Source organism: Amblyomma mixtum, chromosome 3 (genome assembly GCF_055824585.1).
Source record: "Amblyomma mixtum isolate Tamu chromosome 3, ASM5582458v1, whole genome shotgun sequence".
Classification (NCBI taxonomy): domain Eukaryota; kingdom Metazoa; phylum Arthropoda; class Arachnida; order Ixodida; family Ixodidae; genus Amblyomma; species Amblyomma mixtum.
The window spans coordinates 157,473,980-157,494,865 of record NC_143014.1 but is presented as its reverse complement, the minus strand read 5'-3'; the positions used below and the strand labels follow the sequence as shown (position 1 = coordinate 157,494,865).

At 50.3% G+C, this 20,886-nt stretch overlaps 1 protein-coding gene across 14 annotated transcripts in view; it reads left to right on the top strand.

Moving 5' to 3' along the window:
* LOC149352481 (voltage-dependent calcium channel type A subunit alpha-1-like) overlaps nucleotides 1-20,886 on the top strand; it is a 501,434-nt gene that overhangs the window by 405,412 nt on the left and 75,136 nt on the right. For all 14 annotated transcript variants that reach the window (XM_089581672.1, XM_089581660.1, XM_089581669.1 and 11 more), the window contains 3 exons: nucleotides 4,908-5,129; nucleotides 9,979-10,084; nucleotides 13,391-13,530. In XM_089581672.1, the coding sequence (XP_089437798.1) occupies nucleotides 4,908-5,129; nucleotides 9,979-10,084; nucleotides 13,391-13,530 (468 nt within the window). The remainder of the gene's footprint in view (nucleotides 1-4,907; nucleotides 5,130-9,978; nucleotides 10,085-13,390; nucleotides 13,531-20,886) is intronic.

Sequence of the window (20,886 nt, the reverse complement as noted above, 5' to 3'; positions counted from 1 at the left end):
CAACTACGATTTCTTTATCTTACGACCTTGACACGGTGGAACGAAATTCCGAATACAAAGTGAGGCTGGAGGATTACTTTTATCCCTACATTATGATGTACGTACCTGTTATAATCCTGTGCATGATATGCGACCTTCAACATGCCCGGAAAGGCCAATTAAAATTTAATTAGTTTGAGGACGTAGTGTCAATGAAAACAACAGCGAACGACTCGCTAATATGTGCAAGCATTTAATTACCGATTTCGGCGTTCGAAATCCTGTCACCCTTAGGCAGTGGCGGTCTATGCACGAAGGTGTTTCATGCGCAATGATACTCTCGGTGGAGAAGAAAAAAATATAACCGTGTCTTTCTTTTCTTTTGCACTCTAGAGCTCAACTGCATTAACATCTTTTTATTCAAAGAGCTTGAGCTCATGTCGAGAATTCCTATAGAAGGCGGCCGACGTCCTTCCAGCGGGAGCTTACTCTATTCAAATGCAGCAGGCGGGCTTCCCCGGAAGAAGCCTTAATACCACCGAGCTTTTTCGTTTCTGATGGCTTCGTAAACATAATAAGATGAGCCCAAGACTTTCATGTTTCTGACCTTTCTTGCCGGTGGCGACAACAAAAATATAAACCGTTCTCTGTAGAGCGCCTACTTGCGGTTTATCTATTGCTCTAAATTCCTTTCTCCCACGCGTGAGTTTGGCGGGAGCTCGCGGCAGATCTCGCCGCCCTTAGCGAACTTAAACACCTCCGCTTTTGTGCGCGCTCTTCATACGCGCGCACGTGCGTTTATTCGGCCGACCTTCTGGAAACTGTGTCGCATCTGTCACCGCTCCCAGCGCGCAGCGAGGCGACGCGCGTGCCCCACGCATAGAGAATTCTGTGTGTGTGTGTGGGGGGGGGGGGGGGGGGGGGGGTGCTGCTTTTCAAGTACGGTCCTGCATAATGAACGCCGGCACCGTGCGGACCAGTTCTCGCCTCGTTTAGAATGCCGCGAAGCCACAGTCGGAGCGCGCCGGTGCTGGAATGGCCACATTGTGCTCGGGGGCATTCCTTATGCTCTTTCGCGCTGCTTCTGCACTCGTGACGGATACCGCGGTAGGCAGCTGCACTCTAAACACGAAAGGAGTAAAAAGGAGATAGGCTGCCCTCTAACGCACTCTCTTTAAGGGGCAGCGATGCTGCCCAAGCCCACGGGTAGATTTCTATCACAAACTATACGGGGCATTTGCGGTTGGCAACGGAAACAAATTTCCTCTTCAAAACGCGCGAAGTTCTAGCAGTTACGAAGGTTTTAACGCGATAGAGTTAAAGGCCCCGTTACCCACAAAATCTGGCGTCGGCGTTGTGAGCGAAAAATAGGGTGGCGTCGGCCACCCGCCGCAGGAACAACCTAGGTGGGCCACCTAAAGGTCGCGTGACCTTGTGGCGTCATCAGAACCTGCCCACCGGATTGTGAGCAAACTGTACACCGTGCCAGGTGGCTGCTAAATTAATGATTGGCCGCGAGAGGTTGCTAGGGAAGAGCAAGTTGGGACGCACAAGCCCCGCCGGGAGCAGCGCCTGCCATCCCAGGGCAGTGGTGCATCCTTTAACAGCTGCACCATTGCGGATGTAGTGGCGTGAGGACTCCCAAGGATCTGTGAACATAAAGTTGAGAATAACCAATTCCGCGTACATGAGTGTTAACTTATTAACGATATCGCGTTATATCTTTAAGGCAGAGCTGAAGTGTACTCTCCAATTTGTTAACCGCAGTTTCAGTCTCCTCTGTTTGCATTTAAAAGCCTCCTCCCATAGCTAATTGCACCAAATTACTATGCTTTGCGGTGGGAATATACCTCCGTTGCCAAGAGTAAGCATTTTGTATATTTAGTGATTGAAATCTACTAGAAAAAACGGGAGACATACCCTGCCCCTAAAAGGGAGTGCGTTAGAAGACATATTACTTCCTTTTTTACTTCCACATAGGCTTATTGGTGTTTATAGCATAGGATTGAAGAAGCGTAGCTTGTTGGGCCAGTTGGTGCATGGTAAGTAGAAAACCAGCACAAAAGGCCGCATTCACAAGGAGGAGAAGTACACAGGACAACGCTGGAAACCAAACATACCAATGACGTCCTGCGGCGTAAGATCGTTTTTTATGCAGTGGGAGTAAAACCGGGCTTTGCAGGAGAGGTAGGCAATGTTGCTGACGCAGAAGGCAGCCTGGTCTGATGGAGGCTGAACACGGTTTGTTTGGTTTCCAGCGTTGTCCTGTGTACTCCTCCTCCCTGTGAATGCGTCCATTCTGCTGGTTTTCTACTTATAGCATAGGCAGCCACGGCAGGCGTTATCCCCCTGATGGAACGAAGGTTTGCTAAAAGAACCGCCTGCCCAACAAAAAGTTTGTATGATCGAAATCGCTGGCTGTGTTCATTGTTTCGGCGGCGCCTACAACCTGGCTTCTGAGCGAGGAAAAAAGCAGTGCATTCTAAAACGCTTACAGCGCGGATCAGGTGTCCATCCACCATATAAGTGACACAGTTACCGCACCTTTTCCTTCCTGACAAAACATTTGCAATTTTAAGAGCAGGTCATAGCTTTATTACTCTCTAGCGACCGAATCTTATTTTTTCCTCACCCAAGCCTCTCCTTAGTCTTTCAGTCTTATCGGCCGACCCAAGAGGCACCCTACGCGCCGCCGTACCCCTACCCTACCAAGCAAGGACAGCATGTAACGGCGAAGCGTCCAAATCCATCTTTCCCGCAATATCCCCGTCATACTGTGTACACAAGGCAACCTAGGTCGATCCCCCCGCTTCGAGTACTGCGGTGGCTATCGTGATCAAATCCGTACATTATGGAACTGTCCACACTTCTAAACCACACCCCACTCGGGCCCTGTCCCTAATCCCCTACCCGGAACCGTCCCACTTCGTGTGCGAAGTGGCTGAAGCCCCGCTTATCCGCGCATTCCGAAAGTTCTCGAAGCATAACAACGCAAACCTGGACTCTGAGGGAACCTCACCTGTTACAGGGGTCTTGGTGTCGCTCGACGAGTAACGCACCGCAAGTAAAATCAGGCAAAGCACCAGTATATTCCCGGCAAAAAAAAAAAAAGAAATCCGACAGCAATTACAATCTAGGCGGCCAGAAAAAATTGGGGGAGACACTTAAGCTCCGCCTTAAGAGTATGACGCGGTAGCGTAATGGGTTAATTGCCAAATAACCAGAAGGTCATTTTCTCCTTTTATTTCATGGATCCATGGGAGTCCTCGTACCCCTCCTGGCGCAGCGGTGCAGCGGTTAAGCGATGCGCCACTGCCTTGGGATGGCAGGTGCTCCCAGCGGTGGACATTGTGTGGGATCATGCAGGTTGCTCTTGCCGAGCGACCAATCATTAAGTGCCAGCTGCCACGGTGGGCAGTTTGCTCACTATCTGATGGGCAGGTTGTGATGACGCCGCTAGGCCACGTGAACAAGGTGGCCCACCTGGCTCCTGGGTTTAACTCTGGGCACCACCAGCCAGAGTCATGCTCGTGCTCACAGTGCCGACAACACAAACGCCGGATTTTTCGGGTAGCTGGGCTTTTAACGCTGTCGAGTTAAATGCAACTGCACCACTTTTTGACAATCCCGCACTATTCAAGGGTCAAATCTATGTAGGCTCTAGGTAATGCATGCCAAGTGTTTTTTCGCAAGCATTTAAAATAGTGACGTCATTGACAATTAAATTTCAGGCTTCCCCTCACAGCACAAGAGGAGTGCGGAGAAGGTTAGTGTGACGTCACGGAAGGTAAAATTTCAAGTTTCTGCTAACAGTCAACCGCACCCTGCCATGCCTAGTTGGATGCTGCAAACAACGCTCGATGGCCTTTGCCTTCGGTGGCGTTGTTTTTGTTTTTCTCTTTCTGGAAAGCAAGCGTTTATTCGTTGGAAATGTACCGGAACCGTCGATGACGTCATGATGCGCCCCACTTGGCATTGTGCGCTGCGGAGAAGCAGATTTTAATCGGCGATTACGTCATCATTTCAAATGCTAGCCCTAAAGGACTGCGCGTGCTTTACCTTCAAGTTACACACATTCGACCCCTTTAACCTCGTCGATTTCCAAAACCTATGTAGTTGCGCTTTAATACAGCATCAGAGCAAGCAGGACAACACTGATGCGCTTCCAGTAGCGGAATATGATGCGGGCTAAGGAGCGCCTACAGCAACTACTCGATCAGGATAGTTATCAGGCTGGTAATGACGCAGTGGCTAGATAACAACACAGTACTGAACTTGGCCGTAACCGACACGGTAGTGCACACACCGAACAACGCGAGAAGCCTCGCGGCTGCTGCCACAAACTCTGTCCGGATCTACCGAAACGACGCGATGCTACTCGAAGCCGAAAGCGACAGTTTATCAATAAGAGCTGTGCGCAGTTTCTCTCATCGAGGTTATTCTTTATTTCGTGTTTGCTGTTTTTTTTTCTTTTTCTCTTCCTGTCTCCCAGTGGAAAGCTTTTTCATTTTTTGGGAAGTTTTATTTCGAGTTTTCCAGTGCAGCTTTTCATAAAACTCGCTGGTGGTGTTGAGCATTGATTGATTGATTGATTGATTGATTGATTGATTGATTGATTGATTGATTGATTGATTGATTGATTTACACGGTAACCAAAATCTCTGAGGGCCTGGATGGAAATGGCGATCGCGTCATCGTAGAATGCCCTCGTCTTGCGCCACTGTGGCTTGGTGCCAAGAGGCTTCTTGATGCGCCGCTGGCCAGTTTCAGGGGCACGTTTAAACACCCCTCACAGTCTATGGGCAGCCGAGGCTGGGGGAATCGGGGACTTTGTTCCAGCAAGCGCTTCTCGCCTGCTGTAAGCGCAGAGGCTGGTCCGTCTAATGTGGCCCCCTGATGCAGCGTCCGCGGTGGTTGTTTCTGCGCAGGCTGTCGGCGCTGTCGGCGGAAAGCGGCGGTGAGCGCGGCCTGTTGAGGGCCCCGGAGACGAGCGGCGTGCTGGGCGGCCATGGGAGCGGCGCCCTGAGGACCGAGCCCGGCATGGCCAGGCGCAAGGGCCTCGACCCGCGGGCCAGGGGGCCTTCCTCGCTCTTCCTCCTCTCCGAGGACAACCTGCTGCGACGATACACCAAGTTCTTCATCGAGTGGCCATATCCTTTCTCGCTCAGTGCCCGTGGCGCGCAGTGCGCGGTGGTGGACGCGCGTGGTGACACGCGTCCGAGCACGCCGCGCGCAAACGGCTTCGCTGTCGAACGGATTACTCCTGGCGGACTTGCCTGGCCCTCTTCCGAACGTACCAAGCCCAGGGGAAGACAACTTCAGGTATCAGAGTTAGCTGCACTGCGGTGTTCTGCTCTGTCCTAACCTGTTTTCGAGCGCAACTGTGACAACTCGACAGGGTAGCATAGCAAAACACGCGTCTGCTTTGAAGGCCGACGGAAACCTACATATAGCAAAATGTGACAAAGGACGCAATTTATAGTATGCCCACGCTCAGACTCCTGCGCTTGAGATAGGTCGCACAACTTATTTCAGTCGCGATTTAATATAGTCCAGTCTGTAGATGGTTCATGTGTCACTTTATCACTCGCGATGGTTTCAACACCATCTTTCTTCCACGGCCCAGTGCACGTGCCCCTTAGTTTGTTCCCGTTTTGCGTGTTGAAGCAGCAAATATTTCACTTTTTTTTTCAGCGACGTAACGTGCATGGCACCCGCGCAATCTTCCGTGGCAGCAGTGGGCGTTGTTCTTGACCGTGCAAAGTCTGCATGCGCCTAGTATTTTGACAACCGACCCTCTAGCGACACTCGCATTGCAGACAGCGTGACAGCCTCGAACACGCTGCTTACATAAAGTTCGCTGCATGTAGCTGTCCATTCGTCCGTAAACATAATGTGCGCTCATAAGCAGCTTCATAACGGCTGTTTCGGTGAAGTTGGCCGCTGGAGCAAAAGACGAACGATGCACTTTTGGCTCAATGGCAGATCCCGAGACTGTGACGGGAGGAGGGCAGCACAGGGGAAACTGGCCCAAACCAGGTGTCTGGCTCGACGACAAGCCAGTCACAGCCGGCCGAGGCAGGCAAGAGTCGATGTCCTGTCCGCTTAGGCGGCTCTTCGCCCACCGGAAATATTGCTAGGCTGTAATTGTGGCGGGCGGAGTTACCGACGCCGTCGGTGCACGCTCGCGCGAAGCGTGGAATCACACCCGGCAGGGCGGCTAGCAACACTGGCGGTGGGCGCAGAAGGGGGAAGGCTGGCGGGGCCCTGCGAGGGGGGCCCGCGCGTCCCAAGAAGCGGCCCTGCTGGGCTGCTGCCAGAAACAACCCCTGCCGCGCCATCGATTGCTTTCGGGGGCCGCGGACGCTGCATGGCGCCATCTTCCGGCGCGGCGCCTACTCGATGCACCATTGGGAAACGCCTCGGGAAAGGCCCGACAAACACCGGGACCCCGGGGCACAAAAGGAAGTTGGCCGCTCAGCTTCTCCAGCGCCCGCCGCCTTCCCGTGCACTCCTTCGCCGCTGGCCTTGAGTTTACGCACGGCTAACACCTTCAATGAGCCGACCACTCTCTTCTTCGAGTTAGGGTCGTCTGCTTGCCTCCGGAGTGCACGAGTGGGCCCGCGCCGTAGCCGAAGCCCAGACGAGACTTCCGTCGCTCGCGCCCACGCGCCGCGAGGGCCTCAGACGGAGCAGCTGCTCCACGCCCGTACTCCCTTGGCAGCAGTCCAGGTTTCTTACTAAAACCGGCCTATTCTCGCGGCGGTGCAGGCTTTTCTCTTCGCTCGCGTCGTGCCACGGCGAACAGCAGTTTTTCCCGTGCGCAAAAGTGACGTCAGTGCAGCGTCCGCACGTTATCGACGACGCTCGCTGTCTGCGCTGCGTCCGAAGGTTGCGCGCATTGCAGCGAAGATGAACGCATGCTCCGTGCTTCTCGGCCCCGGTCCGGACAAGGCACGTACGCCTGCCACGACAGAGGCAGCCACGTCGTCTAGGGCACGCTTTCTAGCCTACATTGAAGCTTACAACGCGAGTGAATTGTTCAAAAACAATTGTTCACGGCGTTCGTCATTCTGAGGACTCCGTCCGAAGTTGTAATGCTGTAACAGTAATTCTGGAGAACAAAAGTGAAATGCACTGCTATCATTTAGGATGCGTAGGTGAAGCGGATATCTGACATTTAATGACTTCAGCGCTGCAGCGTAAAGCAGAACCATTTTTTTGAAAAGACAAACACTTCCACTTGAGGCGCTGCAAGCATTAAATGTCCTACAGTACCGGTGTACCACACTCTAGGATAGGTCGCAGATGGTACCGGCCGAATTCTTCGAACAGGTCTTCCTGTCGCTTTCATTCTGTGGCAGAAGCCCTACTTCCGCCAGTCACCCAGAGAAGGAGAACAGACGTGACAGACATGAAGCGTGACGGATGGCGATGATTATAATGACTTATGCCCTTCCCCTTAACGTCGGTGTGGTGGAACGAACGTACCATATGTCTAAGATAATAACGACGACAACGATGATGATATACCGGGTGTTTTTTTTTAGAAGGTCCAAAATTTTTAAAGAAAGGTAAATTCCTTTAGATTTATTTTAACCCTGGGGTTATACTGAGGGCTACGGCGGACACCAGGTAAGAGGCAAACTACTTTAATTACTTCGCTGATGAACTGAATACGTTAATTAACTTTTATAATTTTTATTTTAGGGGATATGTTGTATTAGCAGAATTGGAGATCGTCTTCCAAACAGTCCAGCCAAGAAAAAAGATTTTCATGAAAAAAAATTTTGCGCGCGTAACGAAGCAAGAAAAAGTCACCCTGGTAGGCAGCTTCAAGCTGTAACACAGCGTCTGTGAGCGCCTGTGACGTAGCTCGCTCCGCCCTGCACTTTGTGTCAATGCGTTTTTGTTCCAGCGCGGCATTCCGTGAGGCCGCGGAGCGAAGCGAGATAAGCAGCGATAGCGCAGGCCGCCAGTCCGAGACGCGTGACGCAAAGCGCAGGGCGGAGTGAACTACGTCAGAGGCGCTCCCGCCGCTGCGTTAAGGTGTGAAGATGCCTACCAGGGTGAATTTTTCGCGCCTCGTAACGTGCGTGAAAAATTTTTAATTAAAATTGTTTTTTCTCGGTTGGACTGTTTGGAGGACGATCTCCAATTCTGTGAATACAACATATCCCCTAAAACAAAAATTAGAAAAGTTAATTAACATATTTAGTTAATCAGCGAACTAATTAAAGCAGTTTTCCTCTTGCCTGGCGCCCACCGTAGCCTCCAGTATAGCCCCAGTGCTAAAATAAATCTAAAGCAATTTACCTTTTCTTTAAATTTTGGACCTTCTAAAAAAAAACACCCGGTATGCCTTTCCCTTTGTGCCCGTGAGACAGGAAACAAGACAGGTAATTTTACAACACAACTACCCGTGCACTCAAAGTGATGCCCTCTGTTATCAATGCGCCAATTCAGTCCCTAGCAAGTGATGCCTTCTCTGATACAAATGCCACCTACAAGACAGTGCGAGTGTCTTTGTCTCAATACCCGAGTGGAATGAATTGAGCGTCAGGAGGAGGAACTAGTCGCTTTCCACATGCATTGTATCGAATGCTTTTCGCAGCGCTGGGAAAGCTTTCAATGAAGAAGTATATTCTGGGGCTCGCCCACCAGATTTTCGCAAATCCAAATTTTGACTTTGCCTTTCGTGGCAATACTTTTTCGTCTGCACTTCAAAGTCAAAGCTCACTACGTGCTGTTAACTGTGAATACATGGCTAGTGAATACACTACAGAGCGGTGAATATAGTATTAGTTATAGTAAGTAGGAGGCTATTGCTGTTATCCGGCTGAGCTTGAAAGAATAGGAAGATAGATACACTAGGTAGAATCCTGGGACTTCAATGGGCAATAGGTGCGGAAGCATTTTTGCAGAAGCTCCACCCAACGCTTCGCATGTGCGCCAGTAGTTTCTTTTTACAACACACATACAATCCGGATGGAAATGTCAGATTTAGAAGCAGTCCGCTTCGAGATGACCTTTTAAAATTCATCCGCGAGGCTGTAAAAGAGCCTGCTTCCGAATTCCGAGGTATACAGGCCCCTTTGAAACAGCCGACGCCAGCGGGCAACGTCTCTTAAGATGCAGATGCCGACTGCCCTTACATGGATGCCCAAACATTGACTCGGGCATGGCAGAAACGCATCCCATAGGTACCTTCTCCAGTATTAGAGGAGAGCCTTCAGCGTGGGTCAGCCTTTGCAGCAAACAAAACTCTTAGACCGGCGTGAATGTTGCCGGCGTCCCACTTAAGCGGCTGATATGTGCGCGGCTGTTATGCATGATGAAACCGGTTTTTCTCAATTCTCTCAATATCTCTCTCAATTGCTGGCTTAAAGGCCAGCCTTAATTACTGAATCTGCAAGAAGCAGTTCATTCTTCTCTAAGTTTTTTTATTCAGACGTGCTTAAGTAATAGTTCTAGCGGCCGTGATACAGCTACCGAAATTACTGGTGATATTTTCACAGCTCTAGTTAAGTTATTGAAGCTGACCTTCTTATAAAAAAATCCATTCGTTTATCTGTGGTACATACTTACGATCTATCTAATTATATTCCAAACAAGAACATTGGGTGTGTTAGGAAGGCAACCAAGGAAGATGTACTTGCCTTTCGTTGCTGACAGTGTAATGTGCCCGGCATCGATGCAGGCGTATATAGTTTTCGTCATAACCATATCAACGCAAAGCACCGCGGGTGATATTCAGCGTTATGCAGGGTGAAACTCCGTCATAACTTCATCGTAAAAACGTAACCATGTTCGAGAACTTTCGCGTTCAAGTCGTGCAGGAAGTGACCGCACTGGAGCGGCTTTCCTGTCGGAGCTATATAACTGCTTTGAGGTGAAAAAAGAAAAAAGAGAAAAAAACCTGATCGTAATAATAATAATAATATTTCGCTTTTGCCCGAAGCGTCTGTGCCGTGTTTTCTTCCTTGACTCACGCTGCACTCCGCTCGAGTACGCCGTGCTGCTCACCATCATCGCCAACTGCATCGTGCTGGCGCTCGAAGAGCACCTGCCCAAAGGCGACCGGACGCCGCTCGCCCAGAAGCTGGTGAGGCAGCGGATCCTTTCTCGCCTTCTTTTTTTTTTCTCGTTTTTTTCGTTGCCTCCTCTTGCCCCTCTTGCCCATTTGTCACCTACATTTTTGGCAGTACTGCTCACCCCCAACAAAATGACTGCCTTCAATCGACGCAAGTGCCTTACGTCAGTTTGGTAGCTATCTGCCAGTAGGATTCAGTGTTTCTCTTCTTTCGTTACTGTTCCGTTGCTCATTCACATTTCTTACTAGTCGCAAGCGCGATCTGTGCCACTGCGGACTGTGAGTAGGGCTTTTAACCTTACGGCGTCTGAGCTGACGCTTATCTAGCCGCTATCCTCGAACGCGCAGCGCTTGAAGTGTCGCTGTCGGATTCTGGTAGTCGTCAGAGCTGCAACTATTATTCGAGTAGCGGACCATTTGTCAACCTTAAGTAAATTTAACTCACTTAAAGCAAACTAACTTAACTTCGTGGAACTAGGTAGTATGACCGAATGTAATCGGACTCGCCGTTTATAAATAATACAAATGGCCCCATGTAGCCTCAACTGCTGCTTAAAAGAAAAGTAAAGGGGGCGCTACTACACTTTATAACTTTTTGTCGTGGGGAAGCCCTCAGCGGACGCATTCAGTGACTTAGGCAACTGATGAGTATAATGATGAAGGAAAGAATTTTGAATGTTCTCTTAGGTAACTTAAGGTTCCAATCGAACGTACCGAACCTTCGCCGGAGAAGAAAACCTACCACTCACGCATGCCTTGTGATGTTCTGAGTTGTTGTTATCATATTCAGGTATTATGGAAGTACACTTTGGGAACTTAGAATGAAATGGTACAATCTTGTGTTTGGAGGTCACAGAGGAGCATTATAGACAACACCAGTTCCACAGGTCACCACAGCGGCGAAGCGGATTTTCTTCTTTTTTTTTTTAATAGACCCGATTCCAAGTTTCCCGCCATACGAAAGCGGGCAAAGTGCTAGGGCTGTGTTCAAAAGACTGTCCGTGCGTAAATTCGCATTGGGACTGGCGAAATCTGGGGCTCTTGCCAATCACAAAGCAAACTTGCGCATCAGTCTTTACGAGTTCCGTCTTTGAACAGTGACTTAAAATATAAATGTATAACATATACAAACCGTTTGTGAGCTGCGCTCGAGTTATCGCCTGAAGGAACTGAGCGGACAAAATGGCATTACACATGACATTGAAGCCTGTGTGCCTTATTGTTCTGTGTGCTGTTCCTGCACCCGATCCGTTCCTTCGGCTGGCAGTTGAACCTAAGATGTACCGACTGATTCAGATTTAACGGGTTCGTCTATGAGCTACCCCTCCAAGTTCTCAGTACATAAGGGCCTGTGTATACTGCCGGCGGGGGGTTTTAGTGGTCTCATTGAATGAAACAGTATTTAGTTTCTTTCTTAGTGAGAATGCAGCTACGCAGAGTTGTTCTTGCTTACGCTAACTTCATTTTTGCCCTGCTCATGCTGCCTGGCATGTAGATCACACTTCCGGAAAGCTCCGCGATTCCCATTCGTGGTGAACGTAACGTGACCAGGAAATGTTTCTACAACACTCTCACCAGTATGCTAATAATGCCTCCAAAATACGCAGTGTGACAATAGACGTGTCTACACATGCCCTTCTTAAATAATATGCATGACGCATCCATATTCACTTTTGTTGAGTGGGTCATCAAGTTGAGAATGGCAACGCAGAAGGCCTTCCTCAAAGTGCCGTTCGGAGCTTTTCAGGTCTGCGGCGCAGCATCGTCGCGTGACGTAACTCATGAACCGCTCTTTAGCGCGAGCAGCTTTGTAAATTTGGCGCCAAATTAGCTTACGACCACTTCAGCTGCCCCATTGCCTGCAAAGAGGCAAGCGGAATACATTGAGCTTGTTCGTCAAGTGCAGCCAAACTTTTAGGAAAGGACAGTCTGGCCTCCTTTCCTAATATATGTGTGAGGTCATATAGACTCCCCCTAAGCTCATCCGCGACCATATAGAATGTTGCAAGACTGCCTTGTCCCTATCCGGGATTGCTGCGTAGACGATGATCTGCCCGTCGTGAGACAGAAATAGTAGACGTAATGATAAGGCAATCAACGAGCGTTCGTTTTGGAAGCTACCGCAGTCTATACTGAGATTAGCTACAAGTGGCACGGTTATTGTCCACGGAAGCTGTCAGGGCACCGCCGTCAAGTTCGCTCGTGATCCGGAATGTGTCTGCGCACAGGGCAGTTTGTGGCAAAATAATGAAGCTGTACAAGAACGCCCCCTCCGCCTCACTGGGGGGCAGCTGGCATGGAGAGCAGTGGTCACAAGAGCGCTAGCTTCGACGGATGCTCCACAGAAAGTAAAGGCCCCTTTTTTCGCTGTCTCACTGGTTCGAAACAAAGAAACAGCGCCAGCGAGCTGGTTCTGGAGCGTTACGCAGCGCCGTCTTTTATTGTTTCATATCAGTGCCACAGCAGTTACTCTACTTGGCTTGGGTCAGCACTGTAGCTGGTGTTACGCTGCAAGGGTATAGTCACAACAAGTTTCTAGCGCAGTGGGTGACCTCGAAAGAGCGATTCGGTCAAGCCTTAGTAGTAGCAATTTTTTTCCCGCGTGACCAAACCATTGCTTAATAGCGGAAAACAGCAAAATGGTCAAGGTATTCATTATAAGCATCAAGTCGCTCCCATGTGAACACTGATTACCTGATCAGATCCTCCTGACTAAGCGTATGCGGAAGCTTCTGTATAACCGTTTGTAGCAAGCAGCAGTTGCTATGTGGCTTCAGGGCAAAGATATTAACTACCACGCACGCCGAGAAAAGAAAAAAAAACCTTGAAAGAAGCGAACTCTCCTTCGTGGATGAATGTACAGCCTCGTTCGAAAGTCTTCAGGCCACGGGGTTTGGTCGGAACCGTGCAGTGGGGCACTTCCGAAACCTTGAAGCTCAAGAAGTCCAGAGGGATAAGGACAAATGTTTTCCACCCCGGCCCAGAGTTTGCAACTGTTTAAACTACACGAGGCTCCAAAGCAAACCCTGTGGTCTGATGACTTCTTACCAAGACAGCACACGTTATTGTTGCGGTGAATGTCATACATATTGCGCACGACATGTAGACGCAATGGAAGGAAAAAGTCATTTTGAAGAGTGTCGTTGTCTCAGCCTCATCTGCATCAAGATAAAACAGCACTGGGACGCGAGAACATGTTTACTCGTTATACCGTTCCAGCGCTCCTTTTTTCCTTGATACAAGGTACCAACTAACCGGACAAAAGCCTCTTTTCAGCTGCGTTTGCACTGACTAACTCTCTCGTCTCTCTTGTTTCAGGAAAAAACGGAGCCTTACTTTCTAGGTATCTTCTGCGTAGAAGCCCTATTGAAAATTGTAGCCTTAGGATTTATACTGCATCGCGGAGCGTACCTCCGCAACATTTGGAATATCATGGACTTCGTGGTTGTCGTCACGGGGTAAGTTGAAATTTCCGCTGCGACTCTTGCCGCCAGCTTGTTTTCGCGCTAGTGGCAGAAAAAAAAGAATGTTAAATACGGCAGCAAAGCAAGAGGTCGGGTCGTCACTTACATTTGGAGCGTCATAACTATTTCCTGCCGTTTTTATGCTGAGCGCAGTCTTGCGTACTGTTGATGTTCAATGACTGCATATTTCTTCCTCAGATTAACATGAAGCATGCGGTGCCTGTTTCAATCTATTACTGAGTTACTGTTTTCTTTGCATTCTTGTGAAAAAATAAATAAATAATAATTTACGCGCCTACATTCAAAGCATACGTTTATGAAAGGGCAGCACTTGATAACACTTGATGCATCATTCGAACGTGCCAAAAAAAATTAATTTCGCTCTACTGATTCGCACAAAAGAAGGAATGAGCTTGTGGCGCAATGTTGCAAAGTATTCCCAGAATTTTGGGATCCGCGCTTTGAGAAAGCTTACCTCTTCCATCACTCGCGAAACAAATAAATAGGACATGGTCTTCGGTATTAGCGCTATGTTCGCATCCTTTTTATGATTGTATACATGTCTTGCGTAATGTTCCTGGGGAGCCAGGATCGAAATAAGGCCAAACAGCCGTTCAAGAAAGCTGTCTGTTTTCGGCAACTGCTTTCGTGCAGCAGCCTTCATTCGCAAGGCTTAGGCACGAATCTTTCTCTTCGAGCATGAAGCTGAGCAGTTATTTCGTGTTCCAGTGTCCCGCAGTACTATGGACTCTAAGACAAGCCAGAGTAGAAGACAACACGATGAACGGCAGCAGAAATTGAAATCACATTCCATTAAGTTACCTCAGCTTAATTGTGAAGAAGAAATTTATTCACTTTGTTTTAACTGCAGCTTTATCATTTAGGCATTTGCCCGTAAAATTTCCATGACTGGAGTGCCCCAATTCTTACTCGTCTAAAGCGTTTATGTCAGAGGAGGGCAAATAAGAGTACATCGCCTACTTTTTTTGTTTTGTTTCGAGAAGTTAGCTTGAGAAAAAATAAAGGTCTGAGGTTGGACTAGCCATGATTTTGTCTGACGTACAGTTCATCGCACACCACCGCTGAAACCTCCGCTGAGTCGACGAGGGAAGCTCTTGAAATCTCAAAGTACGGTGAAAGATACCGCCGGGGCGTAACAAAACCGCAGAAACTCCCCGCGCTCTTCAAGAGCAACGGTAGCGAGTGCGGGCACCGCCAGGCGGCGAAAGCGTCGGGTATTGCAGTGGCGCGGACAAGCGAGTGCCAAAGCTGGCGGAACAACAGCAGAGCAGTGTGCGCGGCGTCGGCCCCTCGCAACCGGGGCGCGGAGCGGTGCCTCCGCTGCGACTGCACTCGTGTTCTTCTTTCAGGATAATGAATATAACGGCGCAGCAGACGGAGAACTTAGACTTGCGAATGCTTCGGTCGTTTCGAGTATTGCGTCCACTGAAACTAGTCTCTCGTACGCCAAGTAAGTGCGCCCGTCGCCTCGGGTAGCCAGAGCAGCCGCGTGCCCCGGGCCGCCGTCGCCCCGTAGAGCACGTCCGTGTCCGTGAGCGCCCGGCCCCGCACGCGCGCTCGGCCCGTGCGTAGCCCGCCCTAGTGGTGTTCGTAGCGAGGATGGCCGGGCGGTTCCGCTGTGTGCAGTGCCCGGGGCCGGTGAGTATGCGTCCCTGTAGGGGGCGCCAGGCACTCGCCTGACACGCCGTACGCGGCAGCGCGTGCAGTGGTCCCGAGGAGTGCGGTGACACCTGTTGTGTAGCCCGTAGTTGTACCACGTAGAACTTTCCCCCATCTCTAGAGATGGGGACAAGCCTTGGACGTGTATGTGTGTTTGTGCTTTGTTGTCGCTATTGTATAGGTGTGTAGATTCGCCGAGTCGCTTCGGTAAGCAGCAACGTTCGCGCTTCCAGACAAAGGGCTCGCTCGCGCGTCATCCACGCCTATTTTCGTCTAGCGGAAGCTATAAGACGACGTAGTGTCCTTCTGCCAACGCTACAGTCGGTGTGGCTTAGCCTTGCTTGATATTCACCGGGTGTCCTGTATAATAAGTCCGAAGCCTTCTTTTAAATAAAAAGGTTCATTTCCAAATGGGTTGGCAGGCATAAATTAGGGGGCAATAGGTTTTTCGTCAATGCTTTCCTGGACATAACTGCATATACGCAATCCGCTTCTTCCATCGGTTAGCAAAACTCAAAAGTTCTGCACGGCCGCTTGTTGGACATCGCCGAGTTTTCAATGACGAAACGTAGAGCGTCCGAGAGGGCCTTTTCAGAAATGCGGCTCTTAAGATTACAATTTCCCGAGCCGTCTAATATATGCGCAGCCGGTGCCACTGTCATCGCCTGGCACGAGTCGTAGACTCCGGCCTTCTTCAAGCACTCTTTCGTGCTTTTCAAAGTAGGCCACGCTTGACCTTTACTTGCTCCTTCGCTTCTGTCCTTCGATGAGACAGTGCAGAAAAGGCCCGATTTGCGTATCAGAAAAAGAAAAACACGAGCAAGTGGAAACACAGCATCCGCCGACCGTATGCAAAATAGTACAAGGTGTGTCCAGAGCTGGAGCTCCTCCGCTGTGCTTCAAATTTAGCACCCTGCGTACCAGCTCCCCTCGAAGAAATAGCGGACTGCGCAGAGTTCCAGAAATGAAGGAGCCGCTTAACCTCGCGTCACCGTGGTTGCCGAAGTCGACGGCTCTCTCTTTCTTTTTGAAAAGCCGCCTTCGCCTCTTGAGCGGCGCCAAAACAACTTAATTGAATCGCTGACCAAGGTCACCGCTCGCGAGTGCACTGCTAATTTTGGGGTCACGGGCGAGCATACAAAGGCGGCGCTGTGTGCATTTTGATACGGCGCTCTTCGAAAGGCGGTCTCTCCTCCGCTGGCCGGACAAAGGAGACGCTAAGCCGAGCCCAATAAAGACGAACACGGTCGCCCAAGGAGGCGCCACCGCCGTTTTGCTTTATTGCCGAAGCTGGGCCTTTCTTTTTCACTTCGTTTAGCGCCTGCCCCATTCTTCGCGAGCCAAGCGTCACCTGGCTTGATCTGGCACCGGATAAGGCTGAAAGCTTCCGCACGAACAATAGCTGCGCAAATAAACGCCGTTGTCGCCGAATGTTTGCCCCGCTGAACGCGTGCTGCCTTGCGTCTGGGCCTCGCTCGGCTCCCCGCTCTCTCGCGCGCCCTCTCCAACGCGTCACTGGGCGCACTCCTAACAGACTGCGGGCGTGAATTGCGCGGATTCGCTAGATTCCCTGCACTGCGCGTTCACCCACCAGCCGAAGCTACGATGGCACGCCCTCCTCCACCTTCTTGAACTTTTGCCTTTCCGATAATTAACTGCTCCTTCCTCGCTTTAACTCATTTCTTGCGTACTTTTCGCCGTCACGACACTTTCTGCCCTCCTCAGCATCTGCTGACTCGGCCTTCCCCCCATTTTGGCACGCGCCGATGGAGATCTGCGTGACTAGGCTCCTTCTGTTTCCCTTCCACTCGCGCGCTGCGCACGCGGCCGACATTCTCCTTTCATTCGCTGGATTTTCCGTTGGACATCCGAGATGCCTTTGAAGAAAAGTGGACGGCCGTGATTCGGATTCTGAACGCGGAGGGGCCTCCCACTATGCGCCTACGCTTCTCTGCGACTGCCTCACCTCCTTCTCTCTCCTCCTTTCAATCCCTCTTTTCCTCTCCCCCTGCGCAGAATAGCCGTTTTTCTCTTCTCTCTCTCTCGATCACAGAGAAACGGATTCTGAACCTCGTATTAGAGAGGGAGGAGAATGAGCCATTTTTTCTCAGTGCGGGGCGGAGAAGTACAGCTAAAAACTAGCAGAATAGCTACAGCAGAATGTGTCTGTTTCAGATGTCTTCCTTACGGTATTTTTTGTTTATTAAAAAAAGTACGCAGTAAAACAAAAATAGAAATACACCACGCCACGTCAGCACTGCTCGCTCCTTATTTGGGCACGCGCGGGCCGCTCTCATTTTTGATTACTCGAGTCGGCGCGAAACGCCCGCGAACGTTCAGGTCGGGCAGGAAACGATGCAGGGCGTGTACGTATGGTCCGAGGAGGCTACGGGTGCTCGGTTTTGGCGCCTTCACTCTCTGCCACGCTGAGATGTGGATGAGAATACGTCGGAATAGCACGGGGGAGGGGGGAGTGCCGGAGGTTTTATGATTACACTTATAATTCTATTTATGATGCCCTTGGAATTATGATTCCATAGCGATGTCATGATTTATTGAAACACACTATGAGCCAAATTTTATTCCAGCTACATACCGTTGAGATTATGGGGCCTGATACGTTACGATAGAAACTTGGGAAAGTTTGTAGGGGTTCATGGCTGAAGTTAGTGCCTTAGACCACGCAACAACAAGGACGACTGACCAAAAACTCCCTCCTCGTACACTATCTTTTGCTTGAAAAGTTGGGCTCGTGGTTTATAGGGTTTAACGTCCCAAAGAGACTCAGGCTGTGAGGGACGCCGTAGTGGTGAGCGTCGGTAATTTAGACCACCTAGGGATCTTTAACGTGCACTGACATCGCAGTGCACACGAGTGTCTGGCCTTTCGCCTCCATACAAATGCGACCGCCGCAGCCGGGATCGAACCCGCGTCTTTCGGGTCAGTAGCCGAGCACTATAACCACAGAGCCACCGTTGCGGCTACTACAAAAGTCGTGCCTAGTGCGACGGGAAAAAGAAAATATGCAGGCTGAGGCGTTGGATCTCATTCATTTAAACAGGGCGTCAGACCATATAGCACGCGTAAGAGAGAAATAGAGAGGGAGTGGATCCAAGACAGGGCAAGCGTAGCAGGGGGCGGCAGAAAGTCAGGTGGGCGGATGAGATTAAGAAGTTTGCGGGAATACGGTGGCCGCAACTGGCGAAGGGCAGGGTTAACTGGAGAGACATAGGAGAGGCATTTGCCCTGCAGTGGGCGTAGTCAGGATGATGATGATGGTGCTTGCAGTGTAGTGCTATTGTGATGGTGATGGACAAAGCAAACAAAAACAACGCTCCGGAATTTGACTTACGCAGACAATGGACCATAGGTCGGAGATTCCCGAGCCCTAGCAGACAGCACTCGCCATTCTATCGATGGCGCAATCTGAACTTGTCGCATTCGAGATTCTGCGTAAGTAAGGCGTTCGCGACCAGCCGCGCAGGCTCAGTGCCTTTGGCATTGGGATGCGAGGCCCAAAATTTCAGGATCAGATCCTGGCCGCGCCGGCCACGTTTCTATGAGGGCGAAATGTAAAATCGCCCGTGCGCACTGCGATGTCAGTGTGCGTCAAGGAATTCCAGGTGGTCGAAATTAATCCGGAGCCCTCCACTCTACAGCGACTCTTTGTCTCTCCCTCTTTTTACCCTTTCCCTCCTTCACTTCTCTTACCGTGCGGTTGAGGTTTCCACCGTGAGTGAGGCAGCTGCTGTTCATTTCGATTCCTGATGACCTCCCTCCTAGGCCGCCTAATTCAGATTATCGTCAGTAACAAAGAACTCAACCTTTCTCAAAGGTCATAAGAGCTCCCCCGCACCCGTACTGGCATCGTTTTTTTTTCAGCTGCAGCTACATTTGGCGTGCCTGTGGACTACATGCAGGTTTCAGAGCTCTGAAGCACAAGCCATGCATTCCTCGTGGAAACAGCTTAGAGCGTAGTCCATTCGGGGACCGTTTGTGGGACGCGTCGTCGACGCTGCATAAAGCGAAGGGCGGAGCGCGCAATTATCCCGTCGCAGTCGAGACTAGAGCTACGCTGCTAAGATCGTCAGCGCTGGCAGTGGCCTGCATGACGGCCAACACGCCGGCGTCCATTTTGCCAAAAGCAGGACCGCGAAAGAGACCCGCCTTTGCGAACCCGCCCATTGTGTTCGACAAAGCCGCGGTGCATTATACTCCCGTCATCATGCGAACAGCATTCGCATGCGACCCATCGGCTTGATGACAACTTCTCGATTCGCGCGGCGCCGTGCCTGCGAATCGTACGATGGACCTTCATTCCTAGTAGTCGCCATTTTTTTGCCCCAACCGCTTCAATCTGGATGGCCGCGTAAAGCGCCGTCGACAGCGTCTTGTGCGCTTACTTCCGTGGACCCCGTGACAAGGACTTCCGGACTTTTGCATTTGGAGAAAATATTTCCTCCGGATACGTTTGCGTGACAAAAAAAATGGGGGGGAAGGGTTCAGTCGATATTTGAAGTTCTAGATTCCATTATATTTTGCTCCAGCATTCGTAGTAAGGTCTTCCTCCTTCCAGCGAATAGCGTAGCTATGATTTGAATTCAGCCAACGTGACGATCTTTTATAGTGACCGTGAGGCCAGCCGTGCGTTCTCTTTGACGTATTTCCTGCTTCCTTAGGTTGCAAATCCCGCGGTCTCATTTCAATGTCCATAGACTCTGATCAATTGGGACGATAGGTTTTTCCCGCACACATATCTTTCCGGGTCAGCCAGGGCTGCATTGTCACCCCTCTAACCGACACAGAAGGGGGAACGAAGAAGTGAATGCAGATGAGACCTTCTGACTGCGAATCTTGTTACGGGCAGCGCAGTGCACATTTTGTTCAACCCGACTGTGGCGGGTTTGGTCGAATGCGCTTTGAATCGCAAATCTTAAATCGTCGCAAACAACACACAGACAGAGAAAGCAAGTCGCTAATAACATCGAAGGTGAAGCAGATGTTAGAAAAGTGATGAAGTTACCGCGTCGAGGGCGTGGCCCGCTTCCACTCCGGTCGCTTTTACGCCTAACAAAGACTAAACATATGTGATATCGCGGTAGCGGTAAGCGGACCAATTTCACTGGTATGTCATTCAGTGTCAACCCCGAATTTCTTTAGGAATTCTGCCCCAGCTACCGCGCAATAGGTGGTAATTCCGGTTCTCAAAGCCATAAGACCGAACCGCGTCCGTTGTCTCGCGTCGTTCTTGGGTAAGGCATAATGACATGCAACGCTTAGCGTGCATTAGCTAAGCTTCTCTATCGATGATAGTTTCCTGCACACGACAAACACCTAAGCTTATCCTGGGGGGCAATAACCAACGATACTGTTCCTCCCGATTATCCTAACCACATTGAGTCAGCAGAGGAATATACGCTTTCGTGCCCTCGACGATCTGCAGTATGAAATAAATAGAGATAACAATAGCTGATATCATCTTCCCGCAGTGAAATGGAAATGTTTATACTTATTTAAATGCCTCGCGTTGTGATTACCTCCGGCACTAGCGAGTAGCAAGAGGTACTCGTGAGTGTGACGTCATGTACACGCATGTGATTAGCGCCCCCACGTACCATGCGTAGTGAAACGTCGCGGTGCCGTGAAGTCTTTGCGTCCCCGACGCCGCTA